We start from the raw sequence: 27,246 nt of genomic DNA on the forward strand, positions 1-27,246 counted from the left end.
AGGTAACCATATGGCTATTGAAGTATCAGTTTTGCTGATGGACCAGTAAATCCCCGAAGTTGAGAGCTCTTTCATGAAGCTAGATTGGAGAACACAGCTTAGACCCAAGGTCCAAGTAGGGCCTTCTACTTCTCCTGAGATTTAGACCTTTGGGATGAGTCGTGCTTGGAACAGGTCATTGGGAATGCAGAAAGTGCTCCTGGGTATTAAAGCATGAGGACTGGAAGGTAGAGGAGGTGAACTTACTCAGACTATAGACAGCTCCATGATAGCAGGAGACTTAAAAATGAAAATCTCAATTATAGGCCAAGCCTCAAGGGAACTGAGGAAGAGCTAAACCCCAAGGTCTCATGGAAAGGTGATCCGTGGGATAGCTGACTGCCACAGAGACTGGCACTGGAAGAGTATTCTGGATCCAAGGCAGCTCTTTGAGGTGTCATGTTGCCCTCAGCAGCAGGGTTGTGGCTCTTCACTGTGATGCTCTGCCACTAACGTGGGCCCCAAGGCCCAGCATCAAGTCCAACCCATAGCCTCCTAGCCTCTGCTCTTCTTTGCTTTTCTGCTTGTATCTCCCACCAGCAGCCCCAACTCTCTGTGCATCCCAAGTCAAGTCTCCAAAAGAGACTCCAAAGGCAGAACCTATCTGCCTATGGATTGCCTTCTCTTGGGTCAGGTATTCACCTGTGGTCCAGTTGTCTGACCAGAGGAGAAGCAGGGTTATGTGGTTTAGATGGAGGCTACACCCATTTAAGCAAAGGTCAGCATCCATTTGCCCAAGGCCAGGATGTAGATATAATCCTTCTTCTTCTTAATCTCTTACTCATGTCCCACAAGTCACTAGTCCTGTAAATTTTCCCTTTTAAACATTATTAGTATCCTTTTTTTTTTTTCCTGTTGTCACTGCCTTGTTCACGCTGCCATCACTTCTCATCTGGAATGTTGCAATCTCTTCTACCAGTCTCCTGGCCTTCAGTCTGTCTCCTCTAATCTACCTTTTACTCTGTTGCCAGAACAGTCAATTTGGTTCCCGCATAGCAGTGAAAGTTTATGTTTAAGAGTATAAATCAGATCGTGTTACTCCCGGGTTTTAAGCAGGGGCTTCTCTCTGCTATTGAAAAATACAGTGCAGACGTCTCTCGATGGCCTCCTACATAAGGCCTCCTACAGATCTGTCTCCTGTCTTCCTCTCTGACCTCATTTCCCACCCCTCTTGTGTTTTTCGTGCTCTGTGTTCCAGCAACACTGGCCTTCTCGCTGTTCCTTAATGTACCAAGATTACTGTACTTGCTTTCCTTCAGCCTGGAACTCTTTTTCCCTTGGTCTTTTCTTGGCGAGCTCCTGTCTCCCAGTCTCAGCCATACGTCACCTCCTCAGAGAAGCCTTCCCAAAACACCCAATCTAGCATTGCCTGTACTTCCCCTCATGGTCATATTACATCATTGGATATTCTTCATAACAACTTATCACTGTCAGAAGTTTTGTTCTTTTGTTTACTTGCTTTTTTTCAGTCTTCCTGACTAAACTATAAATTCCTTGAGAATAGGAGCATTCTCGTTCTTCTTTACTATTGTATCCATAAGTCTGGTGTATAGTAGTTGCTTAATAAATATGTTGAATTAATGAACAATGAAGTGTCTCCCTCATTACCCTTATTTCCATACATATATTATACTTAGCTTTCCCCCTCAGCTTTATTGAGATGTAACTGACAGATAATAATGTGTAAGTTTAAGGTGTATAGTGTGATCCTTTGACAAACGTATGTCTTGTGAAATGATTACCGCAATAAGGTTAGTTAGCACATCTATCACCTCACAGTTACCTTTTTGCATGTATGCGTGTGGTAAGAACATTTAAGATCTACTCTTAGCAAATTTCAAGTGTACAATACAGTATTGTTAACTGTAGAATGCTTAGTTTTATATGTGTTTTTACTTTACCTGTTAGGTTGTAAGCTACTTCAGGGAATAATTTTTTTTATTCATTCTTATGTCTCTAGGGCTTACACATGGTGGCTAGCAGAATATGTGTGTTGAATGTGTACCATGAGAGGTAGTAGCCAAAATGTAACTTGTTCACTGCATAATTTGACTTTTGGAAGCCTCTCCAATGACTGGAAAGACTAAGCCTCATTCTTCATCCTCTCTTTATATTCTTTTTATCTGCTTCAGAAACCAGACACAGGAAACATCTGACCATAATAAAAGGTTTCCGGTAAATTCTAGGTTTCCTCACTGAACAGAGTCACGTGCAGCAATGCTCTGTTGTGCTTTGGTCTGTAATTCTGTTTGGTCACTTGTATAGAACCCCACATGGCCGCCTCTGGCCTGGGAACCAGGAACAGCTGGAACCCTGGTTGAAATAAAATAAATAAAAATGACATATGTCTTAGCCCGAGAGGGAGAAGTCTGGATATTCTTGCTCCGTTTCTTGCAAAACAAACTTCTCAATTTGTTGAACACTGAATTTTCCCTTTAGCTGTCAAAGTGGTTTATAACTCAAATGATCTTACACCCTTTAGAATAAACACAAAAAATGAAGGGCCAAACTGATTCTCACATCTCTGCCTTAAATGCTCAAAGCAACATCCGTCCAAACTTACACAAAACACGATATATGTCCCTAACTTCCTCCTGAAGTTTCTGCGCTCTCACTTGCACCTTCTGCAGTTTAAAGGCACATGCTCTTGGGAGCGTTCCACTACCACTGGAAATAATACTCACAAAAACTCCAACTTTTCCTTTCCAGTAAGACTGTCATCTGTTTGGTGCTTGCCCCTTGCTCACCATTATCACACTTTATTTTAAGTGCCTATTAACCTCTCTGCTTCCTTGGCTGGAAGGCAAAGACCAGCTCCTATTCAGCTCCATATCTCTAGTATCTGGCACCAGGCCTGGCACATAATAGGCACTTGGTAATACGTGTGAGAAGGAAGGAAGAAGAAACGAATTTTTTAAAAGCCGGTCTATTTAGGAATTGAGGTTGCTGAGGTATATTTAAGTGTCATGAAGTATAACGATGACCTCAGTATAACTAAAGGGAAAAGCTGAATAGCTTTTCAGCATGTACAGTGAATAATGAAGGGAGATCAAGAACCTTCCATCCTTTTGCATTGGTACCAATGTGTTAAAGGTTAAAATCTTAGAGCTGGATTAGAGAGTTCTTTTTTGACTTTTTTTTTTTTTTCTGAAAATACAAGTTACATGTTCACTCTGGAAATTTTTCAAAAATACAGAGAATAAATATCATCTATAATTCTTTCACCCAGAGACAACTGTTGTTCACATTTAGTTAATTTGTACCCTTTTTTCTTCACATTTAGATTGAAAACTTTAAAGGAGATTATTTCAGGACTGCTTGTGAGTACAAAGAAAGTAAATTGAAATTGGAAAAATACTTGTCAACTGTAATAAAAGTTTGAGATGCTGTTTTTATTGTTGCTCATCTGGGCAGTCAACCCCTCAGAAAGGCTTTCCTAATCTTCATCCAGGTGACTGTGATCTCTCACCTAGAAAGCACCTAGAGCCCTTTCCTTATTCCCCCTGCACTGCTTTGTGGGAATGCTTTTATCTTTCGAGGATGAGGCCAGGCTCGAACATCTGAAGCTTCATGGTATAAGGACATTTCAAGGTTGACTTGAATGAGAATCTGTTATGCAGGATGGATCTCTCCCCTCACCAATTTGTGAAATATCACTCAGATAACATCACCTTTGAAAGAAAGCAAAGACATTTACTAGTTTATTCCTTTGTTTAGTGAACGTATTGACCACCTTCTGTGTGTCAGTCACTGTCCTAGGCATCAAAGCATCAAAATGAACAGACAATCCTTATCCTCAGGGAACTTGCAGTTTAAAGAGAGAAAAAGATGAGTAAACAAGGATTATAATGCAGTATAATAAATGCCATAATAGCAGTGCAGTGACAGCCTAAAGAGAAGGGGCAGAACTGATCAGAGAAGCCTTCAAGAAGTGGGGATGATTGCCCTGGGTCTTAATAGAAAAGTGGGAGTATTTAATGCAAACAGGCAGAGAAAACAGTACGTTTGGTGTCTGAAGACACAAAGGTACATATCTCTTTGGAGAAATAGAAGTTGTTTGGCATATCTGGAGCATGAGCCATTTAGAGGTCATAAATGAGCCAAAATGGTAAAGATCTTGAAGGTCAGAGCTTGGAGTTTATCTTACAGGCTACGGGAAGCCACTGAAGCATTTTAATCAAGAGCAAAGACGTAGTCAGGTATACTTTTTAGAAAAATCATGCAACAGTATGAAGGATGATGGAAGTGGGCTAAGCTGGAGGTAGGCGTGTGGTTAAGGGACGTATCAGAACAGTCCTAGCAAGAAAAGGATAGGCAAATGTCCACAAAAGGCAAATCTATAGAGACAGAAAGTAAATTAGTGGTTGCCTGGGGCTGGAGGTGGGAACAGGGCATGACTGGGCACCTGGGATCTTCTGGGTGATAGAAATGTTCTAAAGCTGCATATGCTGATAGTTAAACAGCTCTGCAGATTTTCTAAAAATCATTGAATTGTACACTTAAAATGAGTGAATTTTATAGTATGTAAATTATACCTCAATAAAGCTCTTTTAAAAAGGGAGAAAAGTAGGGGCTTCTCTTCTGAAAGGGCACAGTAACATTGAGAGGAAACAGATGTGGGAAACATTGATAAAGAAGTAGAATTTGTAAGAGATGTTGATTGTATCTCATACAAGGTAGGATGGTCACCTATCTGATTAGACAAGTGTTCTAACTGTGCTTCTACATTTTTGTGAAAGAAAAAAAAAAGTCAGCCTTACCTTTTACTTGGTAGATTTCAAAGCATATGGATCTGCCCTTAACTGGCAGTACAGAATATCTGCCTCTGGATACTTATCAAAAATTGTATCCTGCAGGGCTTCCCTGGTGGCGCAGTGGTCGAGAGTCCGCCTGCCAGTGCAGGGGACACGGGTTCGTGTCCAGGTCTGGGAAGATCCCACATGCCGTGGAGTGGCTGGGCCTGTGAGCCATGGCCGCTGAGCCTGCGCATCCGGAGCCTGTGCTCTGCAACGGGAGAGGCCACAACAGTGAGAGGCCCAAGTACCGCAAAAAAAAAATTGTATCCTGCAGCTCTCTGCTACCCAGTTCTTAATAAACACTTGATTATGAGAAAAAGTGATTATGAAGGATTACCTGAAGGAGTTGAAGTCCATCCATTTCTTGAGGCACTGTCTTTCAGCAAACAGTTATTGCCTGCCAGGTGTTATGCTGGTAACATAGCAGTGAATAAAGCAGATATAGTGTCTGCCCTTATAGAGCTTATAGTCTAGCAGTGCAGACAGATGACTTACAGTTATCATAACTCTTGTGTCAGATTTCCATGTGCAATAAGAGAAAATGACATATACCTGAGACCTGAAGGATCATGCTGAGGTGGGATGCTGCCTGTGGTGTAGACGCTGGGCCTCATGCAGCCAGCTAGCATTCCTTTGTAGTGAGTGAGCCTTTTTTTTTAAAGGGAGCATGGGTTTTATTTATTTTTACTTATTTATTTTTGGCCGCATTGGGTCTTAGATGTGGCACGTGGGATCTTCGTTGCGGCACGCGGGATCTTTCGTTGTAGTGCATGGGCTCTTCGTTGCACCGCGCCGGCTTCTCTCTAGTTGTGGCATGCGAGTTTTCTCTCTCTAGCTGTGGTGCGCGGGCTCCAGAGCATGTGGGCTCAGTAGTTGTGGCGTGCGGGCTTAGTTGCCCCACGGCACATGGGATCTTAGTTCCCCAACCAGGGATCGAACCCACATCCCCTGCATTGGAAGGCGGATTCTTTACCACTGGACCACCAGGGAAGTCCCAGGAGTGAGCCTTTTGAATGTGATCCCTTTGGAGTCTGGGGTCTCTGGGGTTATTTTGGGCCTTAGATTATCTTGGTGTCCCTTATAATTGCTTTTATTGAGCTGTGTGTTGGCCTATGCCATCATTTGTATTGCTCCCGTTGTAAGAAACAGCCATAAAAGATTCACAATTACTTATTATAGAAATGTTGTAGAAGTTACAGTCTTCAACATCATGCAGGATCTCCCTTATATTAAGACCCATAAGAGGAATTTCTTTCTAAGCACCGTATAGTATTTGCTTTTATGTATGCTTTGCTCTCTGGTTGCTCTGAGGCGCCCTGTCCCATCCTGCTTCAGGTCCCCACACAGAGCATCCTCTCTGCCTGGAATGCCCATTCCTTCTTGTCGGGTTTAACCCTTACTTATCCTTCAGTTCTTAGTTCAGGTGTCACTTCTTTAGGGAAGACTTCCGTAACCAACACCCACTCCCCTTCCACTAGGTCTCCTCCTAATAGAGACTTCCTCAGCACTCTTTTCTTTTCTTTTTTTTTTTTGCGGTACGCGGGCCTCTCACTGTTGTGGCCTCTCCTGTTGCGGAGCACAGGCTCCGGACTCGCAGGCTCAGCGGCCATGGCTCATAGGCCCAGCCGCTCCTCGGCATGTGGGATCCTCCCGGACCGGGGCACGAACCCGTGTCCCCTACATCAGCAGGCGGACTCTCAACCACTGCGCCACCAGGGAAGCCCTCTTTTCTTTTTTACTTAATCAGTTTTTAGTTGAATAACTTGTTGGGTAACTTTTTTTCTCTTAGACTGATGACAGATCCGTGAGCGTAGAGACCATGCTTTTTTTTGTTTGTATCTGGATCGCAAAACCATAGTATAGTATCTTGCACATAGTAGATGCCCAATAAATATTTACTGAACAGTTGAATAAATGAATGAGTGTACGTATTGTGAGCACTCAATCTTGTTTATTTTCTCATTTTCTTTAGCTGTTTGGGAGCTCAGGCCTCTTTGATTCTACCTGTAGCATTTGTTTAGGTCCTTATGGCATGCATTTTGTGCATTAATATTCCCCTGACTATATAATATTTTTCCTTCCTTTGACTTCTTCATTTTTAAAATTCCAGTGTGTACTGTAAGTCACTTTATGCCTTTGGGGGGAAGAAATAATAAACATTGAGTATATGAATAGGAAAAGAAAACAAGTCAAAGGGAAATATTAGTGCCTTCAACCAGATGCAGGAGAGAGGTTTTCTTTTGCTTTGTTTTAATTTTATTTTCACTATGAGAAGCAAAAAGGAGTAAATGTGTCCCTTAATTTGGCAGGAAATGCCTCTGAAGAATTTGGGGCATATCTATGCCCTGAGATGTTCCTCCCAGTGGCACGAGGCTTGGGCTGGGCTCGGCAGGGCCTCCTGGCCCAGTGGATGGGTGAGACGGACCAATGGAGGCTGTCTGTGCAGCTGAGTTCCAGTCCAGTTGACTTTTCCTTGGGAGAGGGTTTGGGCAAAGCCAGTGGGAACTTGTTTTTTTGTTTTTGTTTTGTTTTGTTTTTACTGTAAGAAAGAGAAAGAAATGAACTTGTCCTCTTGTGTTGCAGATTCAGTGGTTCTTTCCTTTGACTCCGCTGGACAAACACTAGGCTCAGGTACCACTCCCTTCCCTTCTATCATCCTTTCAGCATTCAGCACTGGCCACCTTTGAAGTGGAGCCTAATGAGGTGGGGGAGGGGCGTCTGGGGAGGGCAGTGGAATATCTCAGTATTGTGGGAAAATCTCAAGAAGCATTTCTAGGGACCCACAGTCTAGGAGGCAGCAGTGGGCCACAACATCCAGAAGGCTTCTCTGGTTGCTTTAGAACCGTGTGCCAAGGAGTTTGCAGTTGATGCTCCTTCCTTATTCAGGGTGGCCCTGCGTCATAGAAAAGGGGTCTGTGTCCTGTGCACATATCCTGTCTCAGACAGTGGGGCAGAGGGCGTTGAGAGACCCCAAGCTCTGGGCACGCTGGAGTAGCTAACCATCAGGGCTCTCCAGCAGCATGCCAGCCTGGTGAGAGTATCACAGCTTCCTAGGGACATACACCCTGTTGCGTGTCCACATGCACACCCCGTATACTCAAATACACACCTCCTCCAGGACGGGCACCGTACTGTGCATGTGTGCCGACGTACTCCTGCTCTTCCCTGTGTCAACAGTGCAGGACACACAAATCACCCAGGCTCAGTGGAGCTCAGCTTTCCCCTGTCTGAGGCAGTCTGCCTGCCCCACACCCCTGTGCTGTTGGCAGCGAACAGAAAGAGCAGATACTTTGATTCTTCAGCTTGCTGCCATTGTGTCCCTGTGGGAGCCCCAGAATGACTTCACCTCGTGAGGAGAGCATCTCTGTGTACCAGGTCCTAATTTTTAGCTGAAGACGGTAGTCCTCGTACCTTAGGTGCCGCCCGTGAGTAACAGGGAGACTTTGCTGGCCTGTTGAGGGCAATTAACCCATTTTGCTGTCCTTAACTGCAACAGATTGATGTTTCACAAAGCAGCAATGAGGTTCAGGCCACTGTAGCAATGTGGACAAGGGGAAGGATGATCAGAGAATATGATCGCAGCTGCCGCTGTTTGCTGAGGGCCTACTGTGTGCCAGCACTATGCTAAGTGCTTTACACACATCTTGCAAGGTGGATAGTACATCTTTAATTATAAAGAAACTTAATTCTCAAAGACTTGAAGTACCCTGTCCAGGGCCACTCATATCTGTCCACCCCTAGAGCCTGCACTGTCTGCCTTGTCATCTTGCTGTCTCATACTTTGATGCCTGAGGTGTCCGCATTGAAATGCTGAGATGGGAGAGGCTGCTTTAAGACAGAATGGGCCTTTAGAAAGAGTTTTTAAGTAGAGGCAAAGTTGCATCCATTCACATAGGAAAAAACTGATCAACTTTATTACATTAAAGTAGAACTTCTGTTAATCAAAAGGTACCATTAAAAGAGTGAAAAGGCGGAGTGAAAAAAGACATCTATAACACAAATAGCCAACAAAGGGCTTGCTTCCAGAATAAAGGACTACAAAAATCAATGTGAGTAAAGAAATAACCCAGTATAGAAAAAGGCAAAAGACCCCAACAGGCACTTCACAAAAGAGGAATCCAAATGGCCAATAACCCTATGAAAAAGTGTTCGATTGTATTACTACCTAGGGAAATGCAAATTAGCATTTCAGTGAGATACCACTACGCATCTACCAAACTAGGAAAGCCTGAGAAGCTTGATACTCCAAGGTTGTGAGGAAGTGATACGGTGGAAGCTTTGAGTCTCTGCTGGTCAGTGGGTAAGTTGATTACATCCACTTTGGAAAAAAACTATGGTAGTGTCTAGCTAAATTTGAATATATACATACCCACGACCTGGCATTTCCTCCCCTAGGTATATTCCCTGCATAAATAGATACTTATATATATACCAGGTTATATGTATAAGATACATGTGTAAGAATCTATCACTGTCATTGAATGCAGCTAAAGGCCTGGACAGAATGCATTTAGCGGCTATTTGAAGACTCTGAAATATAAATAGTAGTAGACAGATTGGGGGAAAAACTAGAATTAGAAGTACTGCCACCCTGACAGTGAATTTCTCATTTTTCCTCTGGTATCCCATGTCCTGGACTCGAGACAGCCCAAAATCCGGGCACAAACAGAGTGGACATAAGGGCACAAATGGAGAGAATTCCAGAAGACCTCTAGTTATGGCTAGAGTCTGGTTGGGAAAGGGGCTTTAAGGCTCAGACAGGGATGGGAAATCCTGAGGGTTGTTTTTCTCCGTTTTCTCATGCCCTAGTCCCCAGGCAGTCCCCTCGGTGGTGGTGGTGGCAGTGCCCAGTAGCAGCAGTGGGGCCTTCAAGCACCTAAAACTGAGGAAGGGAAACCTTCTTTGATCAAATCTTCCTCTCTGTAATCCCAAGGGGGTGGGGTGAAATCCAGTTGCTTTTTTCTCTCTCTCCCTTCCTGCTGCTTGGTCCCAGATGTGGGTACAGTTCAGGAAATGTGTGGCAGAAAGTATAACTAAAACCGCAGATTTCTGGCCAGAGAACCAAAAAGGGGAGGACCAATGAACTGGAAAGTACAAGGAGAGCAGAAAGGAGGGAGCTCAGGAAAACGACTCCATAAAGTTGTGTGTGAACTTCTGGGCTAGCCCTGAGCCGTGCATGTGTGCATCTGATTCTAACCAACACACCAAAGACTTTGAGAACTGAACTAAGGGATAGACCACCACCTGAGTCCCAGACGGACACTTGGTGGTACACACCTGAACAGGCTTTGAAAATGGAACTGGCATTGAAACCACAACTCAAAAGAAGGCTGGTCAGAACTTGACAACTAAATCCAACCTGCCTGATTGTCTGGTAAAACAAAAATATCAACATTCTCCACTGAATTTAAATAAGACCTAAAGTTTCATGACATAATATTCAAAATATAGAGGATACAATCTAAAATTAATTATCACATGAAGAACTCGGAAAATCGCAACTTGCCTGGGAGAGGCGATCAGAGGATGCCGATGCCACGGCTTCCTTGGTGGTGCAGTGGTTAAGAATCCGCCTGCTAGTGCAGGGGACACGGGTTCGAGCCCTGGTCCGGGAAGATCCCACATGCCATAGAACAGCTAAGCCCGTGCATCACAACTACTGAGCCTGCACTCTAGAGCCCGCGAGCCACAACTACTGAGCTCACGTGCCACGGCTACTGAAACCCACGCACCTAGAGCCTGTTCTTTGCAACGAGAGAAGCCACCACAATGAGAAGCCCACACACCGCAACGAAGAGTAACTCCTGCTCGCCATAACTAGAGAAAGCCCGTGTGCAGCAATGAGGACCCAACACAGCCAACAATAAATAAATAAATAGATAGATAGATGCCAATGCTGAGATGACACAGATGTTGTAATAATCTGACAGACTTTAAAGTAGCTTTTATAAAAAAGCTCCTGGCCCCCTTTCCCCACCTCTTCCATCTGGCTGTTGCTGAGTTGAATCCTTTCATAACAAACTGGTAATCTAGAAGTAAACTGTTAAAAAAAAAATGCCCCCAAAAGTAAGGGTAAACATTGTTGACATGAATGGAAAGATAGAAAGTGTTAGCCAAAAAAATAACCCCGTGAACCAAATATATATATATAAACCAAATGGAGATACAAGAAAAAAGATAACGATAATGGAAAATTAAAAAACTCTGCTGCATGGGCTCAATCACAAAATGGAGATGACAGAGGAAAGAATCAGTAAACTCGAAAATAAAGCGATAGAAACTATCCAATCTGAACAACGAAGAGAAAAGATTAAAGAGGCTGAACGAAGTCTCAGTGACTTATGGGACAACACTGGAAGGTTTACCATCTTTGTCATTGGAGTCCCAGAAGGAGAGAAGAGTGCGGTACAGAAGAAATGTTTGAAAAAATAATGGCTTAAACTTCCCAAACTTGGTGCCCACGTAGGCTTTATTCTGGGAATGGAAGGCTGGTTCAACATTCAAAAATCAATCAGTGTAATCTACCCTATTAACTGTCTAAAGAAGAAAAACTACATGGTCATGGCAATTGATAAAGCATTTGATACAATTCAACATCTACTCATGATAAAAGTTTTCAGCAAACTTAGAAGGGGACTTTTTCAATCTGATATAGGGCATCTACAAAAAACCTACAGCAAACATCATACTTAATGGTAAAAGACTGCTCTCCCCCTAAGATCAAGAACCACTCCTGAAAGTCCTAGCCAGTGCAGTAAGAAGAAAAAGAAATAAAAAGAATACAGACGGGAAAGGAAGAAATAGAACTAACCGTCTTCATAGGTGACATGATTGCCTACATAGAAAAATCCCAAGGAATCTAAATATTTTTAGATTGGTCTGGACATACTTGATATCATCAATAGAACTGAATTTACTGTATGCCCAGCTCTAGACATCTTCTTTTCTTCCCAGGATAGAAGGGGAATGGTGCATGACCTCTTTGCTTGCATTGGGATGGGGCTTCCACCTACCAATGGAGGTTCGACACTCCGTTGGCCCCCAGTACCGTCACAGCTGTGCTGTGCTTGGGTGGAGGGCGCATAGTCACGGGGCACCTCGTCTTATCAGGACCTCCTCGCTAGGCCTCTCTCCTCCCCCCACACCAATGTACACCCATTTGAGACTGGATTTCAATTTGTGAACTTCTAAGTTATTTTACTGGGTCAGTTAATTTAGTCCAGGTCAGTGAATTTTTCTGTGTTTATTTTATAAAACTGCTTTTCCTATTTTAGTTTGTCTTTGATTAACTGATCCTATGTGATAATTTATTTTCCTGACTCAAGATGATGTGGGAGCTGTTTGCACTTTGACCAGCCCCTCTTGGGTCTCTGTGGACTCCCATGGTTCATGTGTGGGCATGGCTAGGCCTTTTGACACCACCCTGGGGCAGGGGGTGGGAGGTAAGGGTAGATCATTGCTCTCATGGCAGCTCTCCTAATATGAGGGGGTCTGCTTTCCTTGTTTTCCTCTGAGAGTCAGTGTAGAGTAATGTAAAGAAAAGAAGCTGCAGAGCCAGACCTGGGTTGGTTCAACCGCACCCAGCTGGTCCATGTGCTGGCTGGGGATATTGAACACATTATTTCCCCTCGCTAAGACTCTGTTTCCTCCTCTGTAAAATGGAGAAAATACCCACCTCATAAGGGTTGTAAGGGTTAAACTGAGAGTGTAGGTGAAAGTACTGAGAGCAGCATGAATTCCCAGTAGCTGCTCAATAAATAGTAGTTCCCTCATTTCTTCCCTTTGTCCGGCATGTCCGTTTGCAACTGTTGCCAACTTCCTCCAACCCAAGCCAGGATATATATTACTTATGTTTAATATAGCCCATGACTTTTATTCGAGGCTGTACAGTGCCTTTTCTTTAGAAAAGAGGGATCTATTTTGGTTAGGATAGGTCCTCATTCCATTTATCCCTATGCCCTATGCACTTAGCAATTCATCATATCTCAGAGGTTGGAGCCAAAGACCCCTTTAAAGAAGCAGAGCTTCTTATATGCTTGAAGTTTTCTTGCCTAATGGCCTATCCTGCTTTTCTGGCTTTTGTGCGTTCTAATATGAAGCGCTGCAGTTTCCTGATACGATAAAGTCCATGTTTTTCCCCATATACTAAACTTTATCTACTTCAATAATGTTTCTCAAACTGGCCTTCCTGGGAAATATTCATTGTTGCCATAGGCAGCAGTTGTCTCATAGGCATCTGCTTCGTGCAAAGCACAGTGACAGCCCATGAGAATTTGTGGTGGCTCTTTACAATGATCAAAGGAGGTGGGTCACTGGGGACTGAAAGGGCCAGTCGCACAATTGGTTCATGATGTGCACCTATATTCCCTGAAAGTCCATTTCAGGGCTCAGTGGCCTAAGAGTGGAGCTGGAGTAGGACACTTTCTCTCGGGGAGCACCCCCCTTCATCCTAGAATAGGATATAACTGTGGAGTCAGTACCCCCAGCTGTTTAAACATGAGAGCATAAGTAGAAAGTGATAACACTTGTACACCCTGCTAAGATAAAAGGAGGGGACTCAGGGTTATTTAATCAGGGCATTGTGAAAACATTTACAATTTTCTTTCCGTTATAGAATGATGATGAGCAAAATGAAATACAGAGTGTTGTGGAATGTATTAAATGTTGAATTGCTATAATATAAAAATAAATATTTTTAAGTTTTTAAGTTAAAAACTTGAGCTTGTTTCAATGTGTGTTAGTTTTTATCTCAGGGTTTATACCTCTCAGGTGGTCAGTTTTCATAAAGGTTCCAAATGTGCTTAAAAAGAATGTGCATTCTCCACTTGTCAGGTGTAAGGTACTCTGTGTATCAGCTAGTTCAAAATTTATTCACTGTTCTGTTCAAATCTTCTGATTTCTCAACTGATTCTGTGAACCTGATTCTTCAGTGGTCTATAAGGTTCCCGTTATAATGACAGGAGACCCATTGTATATTTCTCCTTGTAATTCTGTTAATTTTGCCTGATACAGAGACATTATTAGGTGCATACACACTTTAGTGCATGGCCTCCTTTTGTTTATGTCCAGTTTCTGAACCTTCCAGGAGTCTCTATGAGTTCAGAACACCAACTTCTTCCTTTGAAATGCCAGTGTGGAAGAGTTAATGGTTAGTTTCAAAGACAGTCAGCATCTGAACAGGCACTTTATGCATCCACAGGTCTGGCGTGGTACACGTGTGGAGGAGAAGAGCAGAGATTTGCATCATGCATGCCACTTCCCACCTTGAGCCAGGCAGGGGACACACATGTGCTCCTTGGTCAGGGCTTTCCAGCCTGGCTGAGGCAGGGAGCCTAAACCACCAGACTAAACATCTCCCCTTCACTGTGCAGCTGTGGTCTTGCTGCTCTGACACCTGGGAGGAGAGTACCTTCAGGTGCCAGGAGAGCTGTACATATACATCAGTGCACATTGTGCCTGGTGACTTGAGAGTCCCAGGATCTTTTTTTTTTTTTTTTTTTTAGTTAATTTTTGGAGTATGGTTGCTTTACAATGCTGTGTTAGCCTCCACTGCACAACAAAATGTATCAGCCATACACATACAGATATCCCCTCCCTTTTGGACTTCCCTCTCATTTAGGTTACCACAGTGCACTATGTGACTTCCCTGTGCTATACAGCCATGTTCCCATCAGTTGTCCATAAATGGGTGTTGAATTTTGTCAAAAGCTTTTTCTGCATCTATTGAGATGATCATATGATTTTTATTCTTCAATGTGTTAATATGGTGTATCACATTGATTGATTTGCATATGTTGAAGAATCCTTGCATCCCTGGCTTAAATCCCACTTGATCTTGGTGTATGATCCTTTTAATGTGTTGTTGGATTCTGTTTGCTAGTATTTTGTTGAGGATTTTTGCATCTATATTCATCAGTGATATTCATCTGTAATTTTCTTTTTTTGTAGTATCTTTGTTGGTTTTGGTATCAGGGTGATGGTGGCCTCGTAGAATGAGTTTGGGAGTGTTCCTTCCTCTGCAGTTTTTTGGAAGACTTTGAGAAGGATGGGTATTAGCTCTTCTCTAAATGCTTGATAGAATTCACCTGTGAAGCCATCTGATCTTGGACTTTTGTTTGTTGGAAGATTTTCAATCACAGTTTCAGTTTCATTACTTGTGATTGGTCTGTTCATATTTTCTCTTCTTCCTGGTTCAGTCTTGGAAGGTTATACCTTTCTAAGAATTTGTCCATTTCTTTTTTTTTTGGCTGAGTTGGGTCTTCGTTGCTGCACGCAGGCTTTCTCTAGTTGCGGTGAGTGGGGGCTACTCTCCGTTGCAGTGCGCACACTTCTCACTGCAGTGTCTTCTCTTGTTGCGGAGCTCAGGCTTCAGTAGCTGTGGAGTGCAGGCTTCAGTAGTTGTGGCGCACGGGCTTAGCTGTTCCGTGGCATGTGGGATCTTCCCAGACCAGGGCTTGAACCTGTGTTCCCTGCATTGGCAGGCAGATTCTTTTTTTTTTTTTTTTTTTTTCTCGGTGCGCGGGCCTCTCACTGTTGTGGCCTCTCCCGTTGCGGAGCACAGGCTCCGGACGCGCAGGCTCAGCGGCCATGGCTCACGGGCCCAGTCGCTCCACTGCATGTGGGATCTTCCCGGACCGGGGCACGAACTCATGTCCCATGCATCGGCAGGCGGACTCTCAACCACTGCGCCACCAGGGAAGCCCGGCAGGCAGATTCTTAACCACTGCACCACCAGGGAAGTCCATGTCCATTTCTTCCAGGTTGTCCATTTTATTGGCATAGAGTTGCTTGTAGTAGTCTCTTATGATGCTTTGTATTTCTGCGGTGTCTGTTGTAACTTCTCCTTTTTCATTTCTAATTTTATTGATTTGAGTCCTCTTCCTCTTTTTTCTTGATGAATTTGGCTAAAGGTTTATCAATTTTGTTTATCTTCTCAGAGAAACAGCTTTTAGTTTTATCTTTGCTATTGTTTTCTTTGTTTCTATTTCATTTATTTCTGCTCTGACCTTTATGATTTCTTTCCTCCTACTAACTTTGGGTTTTGTTGGTTCTTCTTTCTCTAGTTCCTTTAGGTGTAAGGTTAGATTGTTTATTTGAGATTTTTCTTGTTTCTTGAGGCAGGATTATATTACTATAAACTTCCCTCTTAGAACTGCTTTTGCTGCATCCCATAGGTTTTGGATACTTGTGTTTTCGTTGTCATTTGCCTCTAGGTAATTTTTGATTTCCTCTTTGATTTCTTGGTTATTTAGTAACATATTGTTTAGCCTCCATGTGTTTGTGTTTTTTACGTTTATTTCCCTGTAATTTATTTCTAATCTCATAGCATTGTGGTCACAAAAGATGCTTGATATGATTCCAATTTTCTTAAATTTACTGAGGCTTGATGTGTGACCCAAGATGTGATCTATCCTGGAGAAGGTTCTGTGTGCACTTGAGAAGAAAGTGTAATCTGCTGTTTTCAGATGGAATGTCCTATAATATCCCATAAATATCAATTAAATATGTCTGGTCTATTGTGTCATTTAAAGCTTGCATTTCCTTATTAATTTTCTGTCTGGATGATCTGTCCATTGGTGCAAGTGAGGTGTTAAAGCCCCCCACTATTATTGTGTTACTGTCAATTTCCTCTTTTATAGCTGTTAGCATTTGCCTTACGTATTGAGGTGCTCCTATGTTGGGTGCATATATATTTATAATTGTTATATCTTCTTCTTGGATTGATCCCTTGATCATTATGTAGTGTCCTTCCTTGTCTCTTGTAACATTCTTTATTTTAAAGTCTATTTTATCTGATATGAGTATTGCTACTCCAGCTTTCTTTTGATGTCCATTTGCATGGAATATCTTTTTCCATCTCCTCACTTGGGTTTCTTGAAGACAGCATATTGATGGGTCTTGTTTTTAAATCCATTCAGTGAGCTTGTGTCTTTTGGTTGGAGCATTTAATTCATTCATAATTAAGGTAATTATTAATATGTATGTTCCTATTACCATTTTCTTAATTGTTTTGGGTTTGTTTTTGTAGGTCCTTTTCTTCCCTTGTGTTTCCCACTTAGAGAAGTTTCTTTAGCATTTGTTGTAGAGCTGGTTTGGTGGTGCTGAATTCTCTTAGCTTTTGCTTGTCTGTAAAGATTTTGATTTCTCTGTCAAATGTGAGTGAGATCCTTGCCAGATAGAGTAATCTTGGTTGTAGGTTCTTCCCTTTTATCACTTTAAATATATCGTGCCACTCCCTTCTGGCTTATAGAGTTTCTGCTGAAAAATCAGCTGTTAACCTTATGGGAGTTCCCTTATATGTTATTTGTTGTTTTTCCCTTGTTGCTTTCAATAATTTTTATTTGTCTTTAATTTTTGTCAATTTGATTACTGTGTGTCTTGGCATGTTTCTCCTTGGGTTTATCCTGCCTGGGACTCTCTGCACTTCCTGGACTTGGGTGGCTATTTCCTTTCCCATGTTAGGGAAGTTTTCAACTATAATGTCTTCAAATATTTTCTTGGGTCCTTTCTCTCTCTCTCTTCTCCTTCTGGTACCCCTAAAATGTGAATGTCGTTGCGTTTAATGTTGTCCCAGAGGTCTCTTAGGCTGTCTTCATTTCTTTTCATTCCTTTTTCTTTATTCTGTTCCATGGCAGTGAATTCCACCATTCTGTCTTTCAGATCACTTATCTGTTTTTCTGCCTCAGTTATTCTGCTATTGATTCCTTCTAATGTAGTTTTCATTTCAGTGATTGTATTGTTCATCTCTGTTTGTTTGTTCTTTAATTCTTCTAGGTGTTTGTTCTTTAGTTCTTCTAGGTCTTTGTTAAACATTTCTTGCATCTTCTCAATTTTTGCCTCCATTCTTTTTCTGAAGTCCTGGATCATCTTCCTTATCATTATTCTGAATTCTTTTTTGGGAGGTTGTCTATCTCCACTTCATTTAGTTGTTTTTCTGGGGTTTTATCTTGTTCCTTCATCTGGTATATAGTCCTCTGCCTTTTCATTTTGTCTATCTGTGAATGTGGTTTTCATTCCACAGGCTGCAGGATTGTCCCCCATTTGTTTATTTTTGTTTTAATTTTCCTTATGCTAGGAGGTGGTTTAAAAAGATGTTCCTGTGGTTTATGTCAAAGAGTGTTCTGCCTATATTTTCCTGTTAAGTGTTTTAATAGTGTCTGGTCTTACATTTAGGTCTTTAATCCATTTTGAGTTTATTTTTGTGTATCCAGGGTCTTTCTTATTACAGATTTGCGGTGAGTGGGCTGCCGGTGAGACCTGGGCTTTACTGCCAGCTTCCCCAGAGATGAATTGTCCCTGTAGAGTTGGTACACGCAAAATAACATTTCCATTGTATAAGCTGAACTCACATGCTACTTCAAGAACACATTTGTATACAGTGAGATGCTCTGGGATCTGCAACCTTGCCCAAACCCAACAGTAAGAAGCTCTGCTGCTGTATCTCCAGAGCATTATGCCTATGACTTCCTGATCGCTTTCTATTCTGGTTTATATTTCCTAAAGATTATACTTAAGCTTTCCTGCTAGTCAGAGAACTCTGTGAGGGACTGTGCACAGTAACAGCTTAGGAATATGTGGCATATTCAGTAACCGCTTGTGAATGTGAGAATAGAATGCTTGTCAGATGAGATCCCTGGCTGGGTTGGAGATGGGGCAGTAATGTGTTACTCAGGAGCCTCCAGAAGTCTTTGTGGAGAAGGTTAAATTTTAGGCTTTTATAAATGACAGGAGGAAATTACCCTGACAAATTTGGAGTCATCAAAAAGGAACCCCAAAGTAAAAGCCAGAAACTGACATTTGCATTTCTTTAATGATTAATGATGTTGAGCATTCTTTCATGTGTTTGTTGGCAGTCTGTATATCTTCTTTGGAGAAATGTCTATTTAGGTCTTCTGCCCATTTTTGGATTGGGTTGTTTGTTTCTTTGTTATTGAGTTGCATGAGCTGCTTGTAAACTTTGGAGATTAATCCTTTGTCAGTTGCTTCATTTGCAAATATTTTCTCCCATTCGGAGGGTTGTCTTTTGGTCTTCTTTATGGTGTCCTTTGTTGTGAAAAAGCTTTGAAGTTTCATTAGGTCCCATTTGTTTATTTTTGTTTTTATTTCCATTACTCTAGGAGGTGGGTCAGAAAGGATCTTGCTGTGATTTATGTCATAGAGTGTTCTGCCTATGTTTTCCTCTAAGAGTTTGATAGTTTCTGGCCTTACATTTAGGTCTTTAATCCCTTTTGAGTTTATTTTTGTGTATGGTGTTAGGGAGTGATCTAATCTCATACTTTTACATGTACCTGTCCAGTTTTCCCAGCTCCACTTATTGAAGAGGCTGTCCTTTCTCCATTGTACATTCCTAACTCCTTTATCAAAGATAAGGTGACCATATGTGCATGGGTTTATCTCTGGGCTTTCTATCCTGTTCCATTGATCTATATTTCTGTTTTTGTGCCAGTACCATACTGTCTTGATTACTTAGCTTTGTAGTATAGTCTGAAGTCAGGGAGCCTGATTCCTCCAGCTCCATTTTTCGTTCTCAAGATTGCTGTGGCTATTCGGGGTCTTTTGTGTTTCCATACAAATTGTGAATTTTTTTGTTCTAGTTCTGTGAAAAATGCCAGTGGTAGTTTGATAGGGATTGCATTGAATCTGTTGATTGCTTTGGGTAATAGAGTCATTTTCACAACGTTGATTCTTCCAATCCAAGAACATGGTATATCTCTCCATCTATTTGTATCATCTTTAATTTCTTTCATCAGTGTCTTATAGTTTTCTGCATACAGGTCCTTTGTCTCCTTAGGTAGGTTTATTCCTAGATATTTTATTCTTTTTGTTGCAGTGGTAAATGGGAGTGTTTTCTTGATTTCACTTTCAGATTTTTCATCATTAGTGTATAGGAATGCAAGAGATTTCTGTGCATTAATTTTGTATCCTGCTACTTTTCCAAATTCATTGATTTGCTCTAGTAGTCTTCTGGTGACATCTCTAGGATTCTCTATGTATAGTATCATATCATCTGCAAACAGTGACAGTTTTACTTCTTCTTTTCCAATTTGGATTCCTTTTATTTCCTTTTCTTCTCTGATTGCTGTGGCTAAAACTTCCAAAACTCTGTTGAATAAGAGTGGTGAGAGTGGGCAACCTTGTCTTGTTCCTGATCTTAGTGGAAATGCTTTCAGTTTTTCACCATTGAGGACGATGTTGGCTGTGGGTTTGTCATATATGGCCTTTATTATGTTGAGGAAAGTTCCCTCTATGCCTACTTTCTGCAGGGTTTTTATCATAAATGGGTGTTGAATTTTGTTGAAAGCTTTCTCTGCATCTATTGAGATGATCATATGGTTTTTCTCCTTCAATTTGTTAATATGGTATATCATGTTGATTGATTTGCGTATTTGAAGAATCCTTGCATTCCTGGAATAAACCCCACTTGATCATGGTGTATGATCCTTTTAATGTGCTGTTGGATTCTGTTTGCTAGTATTTTGTTGAGGATTTTTGCATCTATGTTCATCAGTGATATTGGCCTGTAGTTTTCTTTCTTTGTGACATCCTTGTCTGGTTTTGGTATCAGGATGATGGTGACCTCATAGAATGAGTTTGGGAGTGTTCCTCCCTCTGCTATATTTTGCAAGAGTTCGAGACGGATAGGTGTTAGCTCTTCTCTAAATGTTTGACAGAATTCGCCTGTGAAGCCATCTGGTCCTGGGCTTTTGTTTGTTGGAAGTTTTTTTTTTTTTTTTTTTGCGGTACGCGGGCCTGTCACTGTTGTGGCCTCTCCCGTTGCGGAGCATAGGCTCTGGACGCCCAGGCTCAGTGGCCATGGCTCATGGGCCCAGCCGCTCCATGGCATGTGGACTTCCTGGACTGGGGCATGAACCCGCGTCCCCTGCATCAGCAGGCGGACTCTGAACCACTGCACCACCAGGGAAGCCCTATTGGAAGATTTTTAATCACAGTTTCAATTTCAGTGCTTGTGATTGGTCTGTTCATATTTTCTATTTCTTCCTGATTCAGTCTTGGCAGGTTGTGCATTTCTAAGAATTTGTCCATTTCTTCCAGGTTGTCCATTTTATTGGCATAGAGTTGCTTGTAGTAATCTCTCATGATCTTTTGTATTTCTGCAGTGTCAGTTGTTACTTCTCCTTTTTCATTTCTAATTCTATTGATTTGAATCTTCTCCCTTTTTTTCTTGATGAGTCTGGCTAATGGTTTATCAATTTTGTTTATCTTCTCAAAGAACCAGCTTTTAGTTTTACTGATGTTTGCTATCGTTTGCTTCATTTCTTTTTCATTTATTTCTGATCTGATCTTTATGGTTTCTTTCCTTCTGCTAACTTTGGGGGGTTTTTGTTCTTCTTTGTCTAATTGCTTTAAGTGCAAGGTTAGGTTGTTTATTCGACATGTTTCCTGTTGCTTAAGGTAGGATTGTATTGCTATAAACTTCCCTCTTAGAACTGCTTTTGCTGCATCCCATAGGTTTTGGGTCTTCATGTCTCCATTGTCATTTGGTTCTATGTATTTTTTTATTTCCTCTTTGATTTCTTCAGTGATCACTTCATTATTAAGTAGTGTATTGTTTAGCCTCCATGTGTTTGTATTTTTTACAGATCTGTTCCTGTAATTGATATCTAGTCTCATAGCATTGTGGTCAGAAAAGGTACTTGATACAATTTCAATTTTCTTAAATTTACCAAGGCTTGATTTGTGACCCAAGATATGATCTATCCTGGAGAATGTTCCATGAGCACTTGAGAAAAATGTGTATTCTGTTGTTTTGGGATGGAATGTCCTATAAATATCAATTAAGTGCATCTTGTTTAATGTATCATTTAAAGCTTGTGTTTCCTTATTTATTTTCATTTTGGATGATCTGTCCATTGGTGAAAGTGGGGTGTTAAAGTCCCCTACTATGACTGTGTTACTGTCGATTTCCCCTTTTATGGCTTTTAGTATTTGCCTTATGTATTGAGGTGTTCCTATGTTGGGTGCATAAATGTTTACAATTGTTATATCTTCTTCTTGGATCGATCCCTTGGTCATTATGTAGTGTCCTTCTTTGTCTCTTCTGATAGTCTTTATTTTAAAGTCTATTTTGTCTGATATGAGAATTGCTACTCCAGCTTTCCTTTGGTTTCCATTTGCATGGAATATCTTTTTCCATCCCCTTACTTTCAGTCTGTATGTGTCTCTAGGTCTGAAGTGGGTCTCTTGTAGACAACATATATATGGGTCTTGTTTTTGTATCCATTCAGCCAGTCTGTGTCTTTTGGTGGGAGCATTTAATCCATTTACAGCTAAGGTAATTATCGATATGTATGTTCCTATTCCCATTTTCTTAATTGTTTTGGGTTTGGTATTGTAGGTCTTTTCCTCCTCTTGTGTTTCTTGCCTAGAGAAGTTCCTTTAGCATTGGTTGTAAAGCTGGTTTGGTGGTGCTGAACTCTCTCAGCTTTTGCTTGTCTGTAAAGGTTTTAATTTCTTCATCAAATCTGAATGAGATCCTTGCTGGGTAGAGTAATCTTGGTTATAGGTTTTTCTCCTTCATCACTTTAAATATGTCCTGCCAGTCCCTTCTGGCTTGAAGAGTTTCTGCTGAAAGATCAGCTGTTAACCTTATGGGGATTCCCTTGTGTGTTATTTGTTGTTTTTCCCTTGCTGCTTTTAATATGTTTTCTTTGTATTTAATTTTTGACAGTTTGATTAATATGTGTCTTGGCTTGTTTCTCCTTGGATTTATCCTGTATGGGACTCTCTGTGCTTCCTGGACTTGATTAACTATTTCCTTTCCCATATTAGGGAAGTTTTCAACTATAATCTCTTCAAATATTTTCTCAGTCCCTTTCTTTTTCTCTTCTTCTTCTGGGACCCCTATAATTCGAATGTTGGTGCGTTTAATGTTGTCCCAGAGGTCTCTGAGACTGTCCTCAGTTCTTTTCATTCTTTTTTCTTTATTCTGCTCTGCAGTAGTTATTTCCACTATTTTATCTTCCAGGTCACTTATCCGTTCTTCTGCCTCAGTTATTCTGCTATTGATCCCATCTAGAGTATTTTTAATTTCATTTATTGTGTTGCTCATCGTTGCTTGTTTCATCTTTAGTTTTCCTAGGTCCTTGTTAAATGTTTCTTACATTTTCTCTATTCTCTTTCCAAGATTTTGGGTCATCTTTACTATCAGTATTCTGAATTCTTTTTCGGGTAGACTGCCTATTTCCTCTTCATTTGTTAGGTCTGGTGGGTTTTTATCTTGCTCCTTCATCTGCTGTGTGTTTTTCTCTTTTCTCATTTTGCTTATCTTACTGTGTTTTGGGTCTCCTTTTTGCAGGCTGCAGGTTCATAGTTCCTGTTGTTTTTGGTGTCTGTCCTCAGTGGCTAAAGCTGGTTTAGTGGGTTGTGTAGGCTTCCTGGTGGAGGGGACTAGTGCCTGTGTTCTGGTGGATGAGGCTGGATCTTGTCTTTCTGGTGGGCAGGTCCACGTCTGGTGGTGTGTTTTGGGGTGTCTGTGGACTTATTATGCTTTTAGGCAGCCTCTCTGCTAATGGGTGGGGTTGTGTTCCTGTCTTGCTAGTTGTTTGGCATAGGATGTCCAGCACTGTAGCTTGCTCTTCGTTGAGTAAGCTGGGAGCTGGTGTTGAGATGGAGATCTCTGGGAGATTTTCGCCATTTGATATTATGTGGAGCTGGGAGGTCTCTTGTGGACCAGTGTCCTGAAGTTGGCTCTCCCACCTCAGAGACACAGCACTGACTCCTGACTGCAGCACCAAGAGCCTTTCATCCACACGGTTCAGAATAAAAGGGAGAAAAAGTAGAAAGAAAGAAAGAAGATAAAATAAGATAAAGTAAGATAAAATAAAATAACCTTATTAAAATAAAAAATAATTATTAAGAAAAAAATTTTTTTAAATAAAAAACAACAGATGGATAGAACCCTAGGACAAATGGTGAAAGCAAAGCTATACAGACAAAATCTCACACAGAAGAATACACACTCACAAAAAGAGGAAAAAGGGAAAAAATAATAAATCTTGCTCTCAAAGTCCACCTCCTCAATTTGGGATGATTCGTTGTCTATTCATGTATTCCACAGATGCAGGTACATCAAGTTGATTGTGGGGATTTAATCCACTGCTCCTGAGACTGCTGGGAGAGATTTCCCTTTCTCTTCTTTGTTCTCATAGCTCCCGGGGCTCAGCTTTGGATTTGGTGCCGCCTCTGCGTGTAGGTCGCAGAAGGGCGTCTGTTCTTTGCTCAGACAGGACGGGGTTAAAGGAGCAGTTGACACGGGGGCTCTGGCTCACTCAGGCCGGGGGGCGGGAGGGGTGCAGATGCCGGGTGAGCCTGCAGCGGCAGAGGCCAGCGGGATGTTGCACCAGCCTGAGGCGCGCCATGCGTTCTCCCGGGGAAGTTGTCGCTGGATCACGAGACCCTGGCAGCGGTGGGCTGCACAGGCTCTCGGGAGGGGAGGTGTGGATAATGACCTGCGCTCGCACACAGGCTTCTTGGTGGTGGCAGCAGCAGCCTTAGCATCTCATGACCGTCTCTGGGGTCCGCGCTGTTAGCCGCGGCTCGTGCCCGTCTCTGGAGCTCCTTTAAGCAGCGTTCTTAATCCCCTCTCCTCATGCACCAGGAAACAAAGAGGGAAGAAAAAGTCTCTTGCCTTTTCGGCAGGTCCAAACTTTTCCCCGGACTCCCTCCCGGCTAGCCGTGGTGCACTAACCCCCTGTAGGCTGTGTTCAGGCCACCAACCCCAGCCGTCTCGCTGCGCTCCGACCAAAGCCCAAGCCTCAGCTCCCAGCCCCACCCGCCCTGGCAGGTGAGCAGACAAGCCTTTCGGGCTGGTGAGTGCGGGTCGGCACCGATCCTCTGTGCGGGAATCTCTCCGCTTTGCCCTCCGCACCCCTGTTGCTGTGCTCTCCTCCGCGGCTCCGAAGCTTCCCCCCGCGCCCGCCACCCGCAGTCTCCGCCCGCGAAGGGGCTTCCTAGTGTGTGGAAACCTTTCTTCCTTCACAGCTCCCTTGCACTGGTGCAGGTCCCGTCCCTATTCTTTTGTCTCTGTTTATTCTTTTTTCTTTTGCCCTACCCAGGTACGTGGGGGAGTTTCTTGCCTTTTGGGACGTGTGAGGTCTTCTGCCAGCATTCAGTAGGTGTTCTGTAGGAGTTGTTCCTCGTGTAGATGTATTTCTGGTGTATCTGTGGGGAGGAAGGTGATCTCCACGTCTTACTGTTCTGCCATCTTCCCCCTCTCTCCAGACTGCATTTCTATACACTAACAATGAACTATCAGAGAGAGAAATAAAGGAAACAATTCCATTTACTATCACATCAGAAAGAATAAAATACCTAGGAATAATGCTTGGTAAACTGTAAGACACTGATGAAAAAAACTGAAGACAACACAAACAGATGGAAAGATATACCATGTTGGAAGAATTAACTGGAAGAATTAATATTATGAAAATGACCATACTACCCAAGGCAACCTACAGATTCAGTGCAATCTCTAGCAAAATACCAATGGCATTTTTCACAGAACTACAACAAATAATTTTAAAATTTGTATGGAAACTCAAAAGACCCTGAATAGCCAAAACAATCTTGAGAAAGAAGAACAGAGTTGGAGAAATCACACTCTCTGATTTCAGGCTATGCTAGAAAGCTACAGTAATCAAAACAGTATGGTCCTGGCACCAAAACAGACACATAGATCAATGGAACAGAATAGCCCAAAAATAAACCCATGCACTTGTGGTCAATTAATCTAAAACAAAGGAGGCAAGGACATACAATGGAGAAAAGACAGTCTCTTCAAGTAAGTGGTGCTGGGAAAACTGGACAGCTACATGTAAAAGAGTGAAATTAGAAGATTCTCTAACACCATATACAAAAATAAACTCAAAATGAATTAAAGACTTAAATGTAAGACTGGATACTATGAAACTCCTAGAGGAAAACATAGGCAGAACACTCTTTGACATAAATTGTAGCAATATTTTTTCAATATTTGCTTTCCTCTCCTAAAGCAAAGGAAATAAAAACAAGAATAAACAAATGGGACCTAATAAAACTTAAAAGCTTTTGCACAGCAAAGGAAACCATCAACAAAATGAAAAGACAACCTACTGAATGGGAGAAAATATTTGCAAATGATATGACCAATAAGGAATTAATACCCAGAATATATAAACAGCTCATAAAACAACATAAACAAACCACCCAATTTAAAAATGCATAGAAGCCTTTCCCACAGTGACGACCTCCCCACGAGAATATGCTTCTCACAAAGGATCTCCTTCATCCCTCTCCAGAAGAGGAGAAGAGGAAACACAAGAAGAAGCACCTGGTGCAGAGCCCCAATTCCTATTTCATGGATGTGAAATGCCCAGGATGCTATAAAATCACCACCATCTTTAACCATGCACAAACAGTAGTTTTGTGTGTTGGCTGCTCTACCATCCTCTGCCACCCTACAGGAGGAAAAGCAAGGCTTGCAGAAGGATGCTCCTTCAGATGAAAGCAGCACTTAAAGCACCTGGAATCAAGATGAATAGGAACCATCCCAATAAACACATTTTGGATTAAAAAAAATGCGCAGAAGACCTAAATAGACATTTTTCTAAAGAGGAAGTGCAGATGGTCAACAGGCATGTGAAAAGAGGTTCAACCTCACTAATTATTAGGGAAATGCAAATCAAAACCACAATGAGGTATCACCTCACATTGGTAAGAATGGCTATCATCAAAAACTCTACAAATAATAAATACTGGAAAAGGTGTGGAGAAGAGGGAAGCCCCCTACACTATTGGTGGGAATGTAAATTGATACAGCCACTATGGAAAACAGTATGGAGGTTCCTTAAAAAACTAAAAATAGAGTTACCATATGATCCAGTGATCTCCTGGACATATATCTGGACAAAACTATAATTGGAAAAGATACATGCACCCCAAGGTTCATTGCAGTAGCCAAGACATGGAAGCAACCTAAATGTCCATTGACAGATGAATGGATAAAAAAAGATGTGGTACATATATACAATGGAATATTACATAGCCATAAAAAGGAATGAAATAATGCCATTTGCAGCAATATGGATTGACCTAAAGATTATCATACTAAGTGAAGTAAGCCAGACAGAGAAAGACAAATATCATATGATAATGCCAAAATGTGGAATCTAAAAAAAAAAGATACAAATGTACATATTACAAAACAGAAATAGACCCACAGACATAGAAAGCAAACTTATAGTTACCAAAGGGGAAAGAGGGGGAGGGATAAATTAGGAGTTTGGGATGAACATATACACACTACTGTATGTAAAATAGCTAACCAACAAGGACCTACAGGGAACTATACTCAATATTTTGTAATAATATATAAAGGAAAAAATAATCTGAAAAAGAATGTATATGTATAACT

General features: G+C 41.7%; 2 protein-coding genes across 6 annotated transcripts in view; both read left to right on the forward strand.

The window, feature by feature from the left end:
- ST3GAL3 (ST3 beta-galactoside alpha-2,3-sialyltransferase 3) overlaps positions 1–27,246 on the forward strand; it is a 224,679-nt gene that overhangs the window by 93,576 nt on the left and 103,857 nt on the right. For 3 of the 5 annotated variants that reach the window (XM_032633202.1, XM_032633211.1, XM_032633236.1), the window contains one exon: positions 7,419–7,466. The exons of 1 other annotated variant lie outside the window; for it this stretch is intronic. In XM_032633202.1, the coding sequence (XP_032489093.1) occupies positions 7,419–7,466 (48 nt within the window). Of the gene's footprint in view, positions 1–3,340; positions 3,360–7,418; positions 7,467–27,246 lie in introns of those variants that run through there. One more of the 5 variants, XM_032633244.1, reaches the window with a different exon arrangement.
- On the forward strand, positions 5,607–26,337 carry LOC116754539 (40S ribosomal protein S27-like). The gene is made up of 3 exons (XM_032633257.1): positions 5,607–5,616; positions 20,522–20,528; positions 26,074–26,337. Exon 3 carries the CDS (start codon positions 26,095–26,097, stop codon positions 26,335–26,337), a length of 243 nt encoding a protein of 80 aa, XP_032489148.1. The 5' UTR covers positions 5,607–5,616; positions 20,522–20,528; positions 26,074–26,094.

Source organism: Phocoena sinus, chromosome 1 (assembly GCF_008692025.1).
Source record: "Phocoena sinus isolate mPhoSin1 chromosome 1, mPhoSin1.pri, whole genome shotgun sequence".
Taxonomy (NCBI): domain Eukaryota; kingdom Metazoa; phylum Chordata; class Mammalia; order Artiodactyla; family Phocoenidae; genus Phocoena; species Phocoena sinus.